This window comes from Phocoena phocoena, chromosome 6 (assembly GCF_963924675.1).
Source record: "Phocoena phocoena chromosome 6, mPhoPho1.1, whole genome shotgun sequence".
Taxonomy (NCBI): domain Eukaryota; kingdom Metazoa; phylum Chordata; class Mammalia; order Artiodactyla; family Phocoenidae; genus Phocoena; species Phocoena phocoena.
The window spans coordinates 19,945,659-19,958,784 of NC_089224.1; the positions used below are offsets into that span (position 1 = coordinate 19,945,659).

The 13,126-nt window shown below is 40.5% G+C and overlaps 1 protein-coding gene across 1 annotated transcript in view; it reads left to right on the top strand.

The window, feature by feature from the left end:
* SPTLC1 (serine palmitoyltransferase long chain base subunit 1) overlaps window positions 1-13,126 on the top strand; it is a 73,687-nt gene that overhangs the window by 19,079 nt on the left and 41,482 nt on the right. The window contains exons 4-5 of the mRNA XM_065879191.1: window positions 7,574-7,667; window positions 8,241-8,313. Of these exons, the coding sequence (XP_065735263.1) occupies window positions 7,574-7,667; window positions 8,241-8,313 (167 nt within the window). The remainder of the gene's footprint in view (window positions 1-7,573; window positions 7,668-8,240; window positions 8,314-13,126) is intronic.

Here is a 13,126-nt window from a genome sequence, read left to right on the forward strand (position 1 = left end):
CTCTTGCACTGTTGGTGAGAATGTAAATTGATACAGCCACTATGGAGAACAGTATGGAGGTTCCTTAAAAAACTAAAAATAGAACTACCATATGACCCAACAGTCCCACTACTGGGCATATACCCTGAGAAAATCATAATTCAAAGAGTCATGTTCCACAGTGTTCTTTGCAGCTCTATTTACAATAGCCAGGACATGGAAGCAACCAAAGTGTCCATCAATAGATGAATGGATGAAGAAGATGTGGCAAATATATACAGTGGAATATTACTCAGCCATAAAAATAAACGAAATTGAGTTATTTATAGTGAGGTGGATGGCCCTAGAGGCTGTCATACACCGTGAAGTAAGTCAGAAAGAGAAAAACAAATACCATATCCTAACACATATATATGGAATCTTAAAAAAAAAAAAAAAAAAGGTTCTGAAGAACCTAGGGACAGGACAGGAATAAAGATGCAGATGTAGAGAATGGACTTGAGGACACGGGGAGGGGGAAGGGTAAGCTGGGATGAAGTGAGAGAGTGGCATGGACATATATACACTAGCAAATGTAAAACAGATAGCTAGGGGGAAGCAGCTGCATAGCACAGGGAGATCAGCTCGCTGCTTTGTGACCACCTAGAGGGGTGGGGTTGGGCGGGAGACACAAGAGGGAGGAGATTTGGGGATATATGTATATGTATAGCTGATTCACTTTGTTATAAAGCAGAAACTAACACCGTTGTAAAGCAATTATACTCCAATAAAAATGTTAGAAAACAAATAAAATTTTTAAAATTAGAAAAAATATTTTTGTTTTATTGAGATGTAATTGACATATAGCATTGTATAAATTTAAGGTGTACAGCATAATTATTTGACTTGAACACATCATGAAATGATTACCACATTAAGTTTAGTGAATATCCATCATCTCATTTAGATACAAAATTAAATAGAAAAATTTTTTTTCCTTGTGATAAAAACTCTTAGGATTTACTCTCAACAATCTTCATACATAATTTAACAGCAGCATTACTTATATTTGTCATGATGTACATTGTATCACTGGTACTTAATTTATCTTATAACTGAGAGTTTGTGCCTTTTGACCTTCATCCTGTTCCCCCTCCCCTAACCTTGCCTCTGGTAACCATAGATGTGATCTCTTTTCCTATGAGTTTATTCGTTTCTTTTTGAAGTATAATTGACTTTAAACACTGTTAGTTCTTTTCCTTTTGAAGTATAATTGACTTAAAACACTGTTTATTCGTTTCTTTTTGAAGTATAATTGACTTAAAACACTGTTAGTTCCTGGCACACAACATGGTGATTTTATATTTTTGTACATTTCAGAATGATTATCCTGATGAGTCTAGTTACCATTTGTCACCATACAAAGATATTACAGTAATTATTAACTATATTCCCCACACTGTACATTTCATATCCATGACTCACTTAATAACACACACCACACCACACATATATAGCAAATCTTTTTCCGTACATCTATCGATGGGCACTCAGATATTGCTACCCCATCTTGGCTATTGTAAAGCTGAAATGAGCATAGGGGTGCAAGAATATTTTCTAACGAGTGTTTTTGTTTTCTTTGGGTGAACACCCAGGGGTAGAATTGCTGGATTGTATGATAGTTCTATTTTTAATTTTTTGTGGAGTTTCCATACTGTCCTCCATAGTGACTGCACCAATTTACATTCCCATGAATAGTGCATGAGGGTTCCCTTTTCTTCACTTCCTTGCCAACATTTGCTATTTGTGGTCTTTTTGATGATAGCTATTTTGACAGGTGTGAGGTGATATTTCATTGTGGTCTTGATTTTCATTTCCCTGATGATTAGTGATCTTGAGCATCTTTTCATGTGCCTATTGGCCGTCTGTATGTTTTCTTTGGAAAAATATCTATTCAGATACCCTGCCCATCCTTGTCTTGTTCTAAATCTTAGAGGTAATGCTTTCAGCTTTTCACCATTGAGTATGTTAGCTATGGGCTTGTCATATGTGGCCTTTATTATGTTGAGATATGTTCCCTCTATACCCACTTTGTTGAGAGGTTTTATCATAAGTGATTGTTGAATTTTGTCAAAGACTTTGTCTTTATCCTTACTGAGATGTTCATGATTTTTATTCTTCAGTTTGTTATTGTGATGTATCATGTTGATAGATTTTCAGATATTGAACCATCCCTGCATCCTTGGGATAAATTCCATTTTATCATGGTGTATGATCCTTTTAATGTATTGTTGAATTCAGTTTGCTGATATTTTGTTGAGGAGTTTTGCATCTATGTTCTTCAGTGATATTGGTCTGTAATGTTCTTTTTTTGTGATATCACTGGTTTGGGTATCAGGGTGATGCTGGCCTTGTAGAATGATTTCAGAAGCATTCCTTCCTCCTCTGTTTTTTTGGAATAGTTTAAGAAGGATAGGTCTTAACCCTTCTTTAAAGGTTTGGAAAAATTCACCTGTGAAGCCCTCTGGTCCTGGGCTTTTGTTTGTTGGGAGTTTTTATTACTGATTCAGTTTTATTACTGGTAATTGGTCTGTTCATATTTTCTACTTCTTCCTGATTCAGTCTTGGGAGATTGTACATTTCTAGGAATTTGTCCATTTCTCCTAGGTTGTCTATTTTTTGGCATTTAGTTGTTCATAGTAATTTCTTATGATCCTTTATATTTCTGCAGTGTCTGTAACTTCTTTTTTCATTTCTGATTTATTGATTTGGACCCTGTTTTTTCTTGATGAGTCTTGCTAAAGGTTTATTAATTTTGTTTGTCTTTTCATAGAACCAACTCTTAACTTCATTGATCTTTTCTATTGTTTTTTAGTCTCTTATTTCATTTATTTCTGCTCCAATATTTATTATTTCATTCCGTCTACCAGCTTTGAGATTTACTTGTTCTTTTTGTAGCTCCTTTAAGTGTAAGGTTAGGTTGTTTATTTGAACTTTTTCTTGTTTCCTGAGGTAGTCTTATATTGCTTTAAACTTGCAACAGCACACTTCCCTCTGGTCACCAGAGCTACGTGCTCTGAGTGTGCCCTGTGTGTGTGCTGAGCGAGTCTTTCTGTTTTGGTGTGCTGACTAACTACTGTGGGTGCTTGGTAGCCATGGTTGGCCCTTGGTCCAGTTGGTTGTCAGACCCTGCCTTGTGCAGAAGTTGCTGGCCCCTGGTAGGCATGCCCAGATCCTGGCATGGCTGGCTGCATGGCTAGGGGAGTCCCAGTCCTGGTGCCAACCAGCTGGTGGGTGGGCCCAGGTCACAAAGTAGCTGGCTGTAGGGCCAGGGGTCCCAGAGCTAGTGTTGGCCTAGTGTTTGTAGGCAGGGCTAGTCCTGGATTGCCTGGGACTCAGGGGGTCCTATGATAGCCTGCCTGTTGGTGAGTGGGACTGTGTCCCGGCCCAGCTGGCTCCTTGGCCTGGTGTTTCCCAGTACTGGTGCTGACTAGCTGGTAGGCAAGGATCAGTTTCAGTGCTAATAAGCTAGAGTGAGGATTCAAAAATGGCACTTGCCAATACCAGTGTTGCCATGGTATGATAATCTCCCAAAAGTGGCTGCTGCCAGTGTCTGTGTCCCCAGAATGAGTCCCATTTGCCTCCTGCCTCTCTGGGAGGCTCTCTAAGATCAGCGAGTAGGTCTGACCCAGGCTCCTTTCATATTACTTCTGCCCTTGGATACTGGAGTGTTTGAGATTTTGTGTGCAGCCTTTAAGGGTAGAGTCTTTATTTCCCACAGCTCTCAGGCTGTCCCAAGAGGAAGCTCCACTGACCTTCAAAACCAAATGTTTGGGACTTCCCAGGTGGTCCAGTAAGAATCCACCTTACAATGCAGGGGACCCAGGTTCAATCTCTGGTCAGGGAACTAAGATCCCACATGCAGTGTTGCAACTAAGCCCACGCACCACAACTACACCAAGCCCGCGCGCCTCAACTAGAGAGCCCATGTGCTGCCAACTACAGAGCCCATGCACTCTGGAACCCCTGTGCCACAACTGCAGAGCCCACACACCCCAGAGCCTGCATGCCTCAACTAGAGAAGAGAAAACCTGCATACCACAACTAGAGAGAAGCCCACGTGCCACAACGAAAAATCCCACATGCCTCAATGAAGATCCCGCATGCCTCAACTAAGACCCAGTGCAGCCAGAAATAGATAAAATAAGTAAATAAATAATAAATTTTTTAAAAAAAACTGCAAATGTTCTGGGGGTTCATCTTCTGGGTGCAGGACACCCAGGCTGGGGAACCTCTTGTGGGGCTTAGACCCCTCACTCCTTGGGAATGACCTCTGTAATTGTAATTATTCTCCCATTTGTGGATCACCTACCTGCGGGTATGGGTCTTGACTATACCATGTCTCCACCTCGCCTACCCATCTCATTGTGATTCCTTCTGTCTTTAGTTGTGGAAGATCTTGTCTGCTAGTCTTCAGGTCATTCTCATCAATAGCTGCTCTGTAAATAGTCGTAATTTTGGTGTGCCCATGGGAGGAGGTGAGCTCAGGGTCTTCCTAGTCTGCCATCTTGGCCACTCCCAATGCAATAAATTATTATTTATTTATTTATTTTTGGCTGTGTTGGGCCTCCGTTGGTGCACACGGGCTTTCTCTAGTTGTGGCAAGCAGGGACTACTCTTTGTTGTGGTGCATAGGCTTCTTGCTGTGGTGGCTTCTGTTGTTGCAGAGCACGGGCTCTAGGCACACAGGCTTCAGTAGTTGCAGCACGTGGGCTCAGTAGTTGCAGCACACGGGCCCTAGAGCGTGCAGCTTCAGTAATTGCAGTGCATGGGCTCAGTAGTTGTGGCTCGAAGGCTCTAGAGCACAGGCTCAGTAGTTGTGGAGCACAGGCTTAGTTGCTCCATGGCATGTGGGATCTTACCAGACCAGGGATCAAACCTGTGTCCTCTGCATTGGCAGGCGCATTCTTAACTGCTGCACCACCAGGGAAGTCCCAATAAATTATTTTTTAATTAAGGTGTGTACATTGTTTTTTAGACATAATGCTGCTGTACACTTAATAGACTACAGTATGGTGTAAACATAACTTTTATATGCACTGGGAAACCAAAAACTTCATGTGGTTCTCTCGATTGCTATACTTACTTCATTGCGGTGGTCTGGAACCGACCCCAGAGTATCTCTGAGGTGTTCCTGTATACACAATTTTCTTGAGTTCTGGATTCTTTCATTCGTCCGTTTGTCTGTTCTCCCTCAAGTGCCAAACCTGTTGTTAATGGGGGTCTGTAGTATTTGTTTCTTTCTGGTAAAGCACCATTGTCCTATTTCTAAGTTCACTTATGTAATTACTGACTCTCAGTAATAGTGTGGTTGTGGGTTTTGACCGGAAGGGTTTTATTTTCCCTCCCTTGACTCTTCTGAAGCCTTGTTGTGAAGATGTCTTTCTGTATTGGTTTTATTTGCTTCTGTGAGGAACTTTGAAGTGTCTTCAGCTCCAGGATTCCTGTGTTAAGTGCCCTGTCTGGCTTACTGCTGCAAGCCTGCATGGGGCACAGGTGTGAGCCTTCCAGTTCTCATGGAAACTGTTTTCCTTTCCTGCCCCATGTGCTAGGCAGAAACAAGATGTCTGCATCCCTACATCATGCTGGCAGCTTATCAACTCTGGTCAGGGGCTTTGGGTGTACTTATTCCTGGTAGTTTGATTTCTCTGTGTGTCCCAGTTTTTGTAGAATGGCCTCAACTTTCACAGCAGCAACCGTTAGTACAGACTTGTCTACATGGATATTTTTTTTTCATCTTTTTGTGGGTGCCAACACCTCCACATCAGGGAGGACTTATGAAACTAAAGAAGTCCTGGGAAGTGGGAAGCTAAATAACACAGTGGATTATTTGAAAGAGAAGAAGCTCTTGAAGCAATAGGGAAAAAAAAGGAAAATATGTAATGAACACCTCTTATAATGACAAGTTGAGAAATGAAACTGAGGCTTATGCAGGCCAGGTAACATCTCTGAGTTTCTGAAGTGGTCAGTAGCCATAATACTGACGGGATCTGCCTGACTCCACAACCATGTTCTTTCACCGAGTCTTGTACGAGTTCATCTGCTTTTGTGAATTTACTTCAAGTAGTCATTCTCTTCCTTCCCTGGTTTCCCAGCATCTTTCGTTATTTTTCTCATAGAAAACCAGTTCTGTTAAAACATACCAGTGAGAGTGGTGTTTCCCAATCTTTTCTGACCACAGTGCATTTTACAGAGCAGCCCAGTGCATAGAGCAATGCATGAGTAGAACAGTTATGTGCCACCGTCCTTTCCCTGGCCCTGTTGGTGCATTTCCATTCCATTCTATTCTTACGGTTTACTTTAGGTGAAATAGGCTGGCTGTGACTAAGTAAATTGATCTCACAACCCTTTAATAGCTCATGTCCCATAGTTTGGCCAGTGTTTTGTTTTGTTTTGTTTTGTTTGATTTATTTATTTATTTTTTGCTGTGTTGGGTCTTCGTTTCTGTGTGAGGGCTTTCTCTAGTTGTGGCAAGCTAGGGCCACTCTTCATCGTGGTGTGCAGGCCTCTCACTATCGCGGCCTCTCTTGCTGTGGAGCACAGGCTCCAGACGTGCAGGCTCAGTAGTTGTGGCTCACGGGCCTAGTTGCTCCGCGGCATGTGGAGCCAGACCAGGGCTCGAACCCCTGTCCCCTGCATTAGCAGGCAGATTCTGAACCACTGAACCACCAGGGAAGCCCTGGCCAGTGTTTTTGAAGCATGACTTAAAGCTAGAGTGTTTGTCAGCAGAGGATGTAATAGGTTGTCTTCTCAAGAGCCCATCTCTTGTCTCAGCTGAACTCAATCCATGCTTCTCCTGTGCAACTGGCCACTCTGTTTTCCCCCCTTTTGGGATGAGGGGGATTCCTTTTAAATGGTATTCCAGCATTAACTTTAGAAATTGGGAACAGAGCTCACTTATTCTTTTGGTGGCTTCCTGTAGATAACATGTAATTTTTTAAAATATTTATTTATAGTTATTTATTTTGGCTGCACCGGGTCTTAGTTGCTGCATGCGGACTTCTTAGTTGCAGCGTGCATGTGTGATCTAGTTCCCCACCAAGGATCAAACCCGGGCCCCCTGCATTGCGAACGCAGTCTTACCCACTGGACCATGGGGGAAGTCCTAGTAACATGTATTTTTAAACCACTTAACTGTAAGATTGTTACTTGCTCTGCCTCTTCATACCTTTGATCTTGACCTTTTTATATTTCCTCCCTGTTTGTCTCATTCCAGGTACTTTATTTAGCAGCTTCTTTCTTAAGTGAGTTTTAAAACTAAAGCAACGGTTTGCCATTCATCTATTCATCTTGGAATTCTAGCTCAATTTTTTTTATTTAAGTACTACGAGGTGGCCTATTAAGAGTAGAATTGATGACCGAGTATCTGATTTTTAATATACTATTGTCTAATTTTACTTTTTAAGAATAAAAAGAGAGCTAGGAGGCCAGAAGGCAAATAGAGTAGAATGACAACACTTGTGTGTCCTGTCACCTTCCCTCTTCTGGACAGCTGATAATGTGTGTCCTGTAACAAGAATGACTGCTGAAGTATACCACTCCTGTCTTTCCCCAGCCCTCCAAGCCATAACATTGTGGTGAATGGAAAAGAATGTATAAACTTTGCCTCATTCAATTTTCTTGGATTGTTGGATAACCCTAGGCTCAAGGTAAGTAGCGCATATGCTGAAGTGGACAGATAACATGACTGACATAAGCATCTGGACATAAAATAAGAGACAAATGCAGAATATCAGAAGGGGCTGTGTAAGTACTTACTCTTTACTCTTTAGTGACAGAGCTGTAACCTAGTTTTCAACAAAGGGAGGCAAGAGTGTCCTAATGTGGCTTAGTGTTGGGTGACAACCAGAGAACTATATGAACCAGACCCAGGTAATAGTTGGAGATGTGTCTAGGAAATTGCTTCATCTCCTGTTGGGATTGTGGGCCAGTAAACATTTGTTGAGGAAACACCTGTGCCCACAAATGCCAGAAAGTACGAATGCATTGAGTTAACCAGGTTTTAATGATCAAGCTAATACAACTTTTCCATGTTTTAAGTCGTATACCTAAGTCTTCCCATCCCTCTTTTCTTTATATCCTGTTAGAATTGTCTTAGTACTAAGAAAGGAAAAGCCAGGGTACTGGGGAGCTATGTGGGCTAAAGAATAGGAAATGTCATTTTTAAACTGTTAAAGATACATTATTACAGTCTAATTTTTTTTTTTTTTACTTTCACAAAGGCAGCAGCTTTGGCATCTCTAAAGAAGTATGGTGTGGGAACTTGTGGACCTAGAGGATTTTATGGCACATTTGGTATGTTTTCTGTCATATTTTTCAGACTACTGCTTTCAAGAATTAAGATTCAGTTTGATTTCAAAACTCCTTGGAAAAGGTATCCTTAATTAGTTGTGGTAATAAGCTGGTGAACTTTCTAGATTTTGTGTTTGAAATCATTGGTAGGAGATGCATTGGTCTGGGGCTGACTGTCCCTTGTGGAGAAGAGTCATAGGTATCTAAGGCACACTGTCTCAGTAGGGGGAAGCCTGAGCTCTTGTTGCATTTGCCCCAGGAGACATGGTGTGAGGAGACTGTTTTTGCCGTGCATGACAGTTGTAAGGGGAAGCATCCGGTTGTGAGTGGCTCTGCTCTTTGTAGTCGTGCAGGAACCCAGATTTGTAGTCGTGCAGGAACCCAGATTTTCCCTGGGTTTCCCTGGCCTAGATTTGCTCTAGGCCTCAGGGCACCATCTTTGTCTGTGTGACCGAAGCCAAGTGATGAGTATGGAGGAGCAGGAGTGCAGGGCATTGGTACCTGTTTAGGTGGGCAGGTGGTGTTGCTCATCATTCTGGCCACATTCTGTTGGTGAGAACATTAACCAGGTCACGTCTCCCAGCAGAGGGACTGGAAAATTGCTCTAGCTGGGCAGCCACCACGTGCCGGGAGGAAAGTGAGAACAGATTTGGGGGATGGGGGAAGTCATAGACTGTGTAGCCCTTTTCTTTCTGGAATGAAGACAAAGGATCATTGATTTCCTTGTGTGTGGATGACCTGGAGATGGGCTAACTACATATTAGGATGAGAGTGTGATTTCAAACACGATGAACTCCCTAAATCAGAGTCATCAAAGAAGACCCTGGAATTTTATGGTGGTTTTTTATTAAATGTATATTGTTCTTTGCTTCTGAAAATTTCAAAAATGTTGTTAAATAATTTTCCAAATGAGTATATTACTGGAAATAACATTCTGGTTTACAAAATGTCAGAGGGTGGGGACAGTGGGGCCAGGGAAGTCTCTTTTGTCTTCTCTACTCATTTTCATTTCTGGGTCTTTGTTTTTTCACTTTAACAGTTAAGATGTTTTTATTTAAGGGAGCACCTTTCTTTATCCCTTAGCTAATTTAGTGGTTAAATTATTTTTATTGGAAACAGATGATGGGAGTTAGTGTCCAAGAATCCTACAGTTGGAAAGGATCTTTAAAATCTTGTATTCCAGCATCCCAGCTATTCAGAAGAAGAACAGAAAGCTCAGAGAGGTTAAGTGACTTCCTCATGGTCACATAGCTAACTAATTTCAGCCCTAAAACTAGAAAATAAGTATTCTGATTTGCAATATTAATGGCAATGTCAAAGACTTAAAAGAGCTCAGATCAGAGGCTCCCTCTTTCCTCTAGCCTAGTGCAAACATGATTTGTTTGCCTGCTTTTTATTGGTAGGGTGTTATTTCCTTCATAAGAATTGGAAAACTAAAAAAGGCATTTTTTTTACAAAGTTGTTTGTTGTAATCTGATCAACAAGGCTTTCTTTCCATGATCTGCTTGTGGGGTAAAGAAATTGCTTTCTTAAAAGCCTCTCTTTCTAGTAAATCTTATTTGCATGTGTGGCCTTGGCTCTTGCTCAGGAGTTAATCTGAGAAGACTGATAAGAGATTTATTGCTAAATTTAGAGAAAAAAAAGTTTCAAATCTTCAAGACCAGTTTTCCCAGAGCTATGGAAATATGTTGTTTTAATTGCCCAGTCAGTTTTTCATTTGGATCACCTGAAATATGTGTAATAGGATGCTGTGTGCCTCCAAACTTGGAGGGGGGGGGTCTTTAATGATTTTTAAATTATTTTTTTAAATTTAAATATAGTTGACGTACAATATTACGTTAGTTTCAGGTTTAGTATATAGTGATTTGACATGCATACATTATGAAATGATCACCATGGAGTCTAGTAAGCGTCTGTCCCCAAAGTTATTACAATTTTTTTGGCCATATTCCTTATGCTGTATGTTACATCACCATTGCTTATTTATTTTATAACTGGAGCTTTGTACCTCTTAATCCCCTACACCTAATTTTCCCCACCCCTGATCCCCTTTCCCTCTGGCAACCACCCCTTTGTTCTGTGTATCTATGAGTCTGTTTTCATTTTGTTTGTTTGTTTTGTTTTTTAGAGTCCATATATTAGTGAGATCATATGCTATTTGTCTTTCTCTGTCCAACTTATTTCACTTTTCATAAAACCCTCTTGATCCATTCTAAATTAATTTTCTTGATTCAATAATTCAATCCAAGATATAAACCTCAAAGATTTAAAGAGATAGTGAAGTCTTCTCCCCACTGCCATTCCACCCCCAAAAAAGACAGCTACTCTCAGTAGTTTCTTGTTCATTCTTCCAGGCTTTTTTCAGTGTGTGCAAGCCACTTCCATGCATTTTCCCCCCAGTTTTACAAAAATAGTAGCATACCACATACATGTGGTGTGCTGTTCAAGTGCGTTTTAAATTTAAATTGGATTTGATCTTTCAAGTGTCTGAATGAGCCACCAGAGTCAATATAATGAACACATAGTTGTGTATTAGCTACTCTGTGAACTACATTATTGGTCACTGTGTCATCCTTATCCTAATGTAGTCGAAGGTTCAAACAGACTGTGGTATCTGGACAAAGGTTGAAGGTTAATTTGCAGTGTGATGCTTTTGTAATAAGACACCAAACCTACAGCTTGGAGTAATGTGTATTGTTTTCTGAGTACATTGTCCTTCCTGTAAACTTGTTTTGTTCCTTTTCAGCAGTTGCCCATGCTTGCTTATCATCTTTTTTCCTTTCTTTATGTGTATATCGTATGTATTTTTACTTGGTTTTCCAACAGGGTATTTTCTATGTTTTTCCTTATTCTGGAACTAATCACTTCAATTACTGTAGTTGTATTAAATTACCTTGAAATTTCAGTGTTAGATAAGTTCAGGAAGATACTTGAGGTCAGCTAAGGCTATATTTTAAATCTCTAAAATACCCTTGGGACTTCCCTGGTGGCGCAGTGGTTAAGAATCCGCCTGCCAATCCAGGGGACACAGGTTCAAGCCCTGGTCCAGGAAGATCCCACATGCCACGGAGCAACTAAGCCTGTGCGCCATGACTACTGAAGCCCGCGTGCCTAGAGCCCATACTCTGCAACAAAGAGTAGCTCCCACTCGCCACAACTAGAGAAAGCCTGCACACAGCAATGAAGACCCAACGCAGCCAAAAATAAATAAATAAATTTATTTTAAAAATAAAATAAAATACCCTCTATAATTAAATTATTCTAAATATTTAGATATTTGCCCTTTGTACTGAGCATTAAAGCAGAAGTGAACTTCCCTTTCCTCTCTTAGTAGCTTGTGTGTGAGGCTAGGGTCTCTTTCCCAGGCCCACCAATAGGTTGCTTTTGATTTTGGCTTTTTCTTTTCCTGGAAGTACTAATATCACTCAGGCATCTGTTTTCAGTGATGAAAATGCTCCGTCTTTTAGCTCTTTTCTCAACTTTTCAGATAGTGAATGAAAATCACTTATTGGAAAAGTAAATTTCCTTATTAAAACATTTTCTGTTATTTCATAGTAACATATTAGATGGTACTAGATGATTAACACAGAAAAAGAAAATTGACAGTTGAATTAAAATTCTTCTAGTTTCTTAGGCTAAATGTTCTCCTGCCTCCTAAAGGCCCAGCAGGTTCTTAAAATAGTCTTGTGAGGACTGTGTGGATCAGAAGTGTTTCCACCTTCTCATCTTATCGTTTTAATGTGTAGTTTAGAATCAATCAAGTGATTTTATCAGGTTGTGGAGCCTTCCTTTCCTCTAAGGCTAATGGGGTCCCTGTGCACTTTGATAGTTTCTCTTGTTGAACCTCTCTGATTGTTTTGTTTGTAATGCATTCAGATCTCATTTACATGTGGTTTATCCCCGTGCCTGGGATCTGCTTTGCATACATGATGCCTACTTGACTCTTTGGTCTTAAACTAAATCAAAAGACAATTAGTGGCAGAGTTTCATGGTGAGAGATAGTGGCATATAATTGTGTTCTAGAGCCAATAGTGAACAATTGTTCATTTGTTTATTTTAAAAAATATTTTCTCTCTGTTACAGGACCATGAATGCATGTTTTAGTAGGAAGGGCATTTGGTCATAAAATTCCTAGATCTGCCACTTCTTCCTACCAGTCATGGAATTGTAGTTTTCGCAGTGTAGGCAGGGAATCATCTTTGTTGCACAACTTAGAACATTTTGGTAAGAATCACATAAGACACTGTATGTGAAAACATTCTGGAAAACATTCAGCACTGTTTTTAATGTTCTAATGAGTACATAGGTGATATTTGTACTTTTAAGAAAATTGTCCAAGTCTCAAGGGATTTAAAAAAAGTCTGTAGGGCTTCCTTGGTGGCGCAGTGGTTGAGAGTCCACCTGCCAGTGCAGGGGACATGGGTTCGTGCCCTGCTCTGGGAAAATCGCACATGCCGTGGAGTGGCTGGCGGGGTGAGCCATGGCCGCTGAGCCTGCACGTCTGGAGCCTGTGCTCCGCAGTGAGAGAGGCCACAACAGTGAGAGACCCGTGTACTGCAAAAAAAAAAAAAAAAAAAGGTATGTAACACAAAAATATGGAGATTTTTAAGAGAAAATATAGTTGGTTGTTTTTAAACTGTTCTAAAGTTGGGTATTTTATAGTCTTTCCTCTGAAAAACAATCAAGAAGGCCATAATACCTCCTTTTATTCTGATAAATATGAACTTGAATAAGTGGCTTTAATATAAGATAGTCCTTTAATATCCAGAATTTGGATAACGTAATTAGCAGATAGCGTACCTTTTTTCCTTATAAA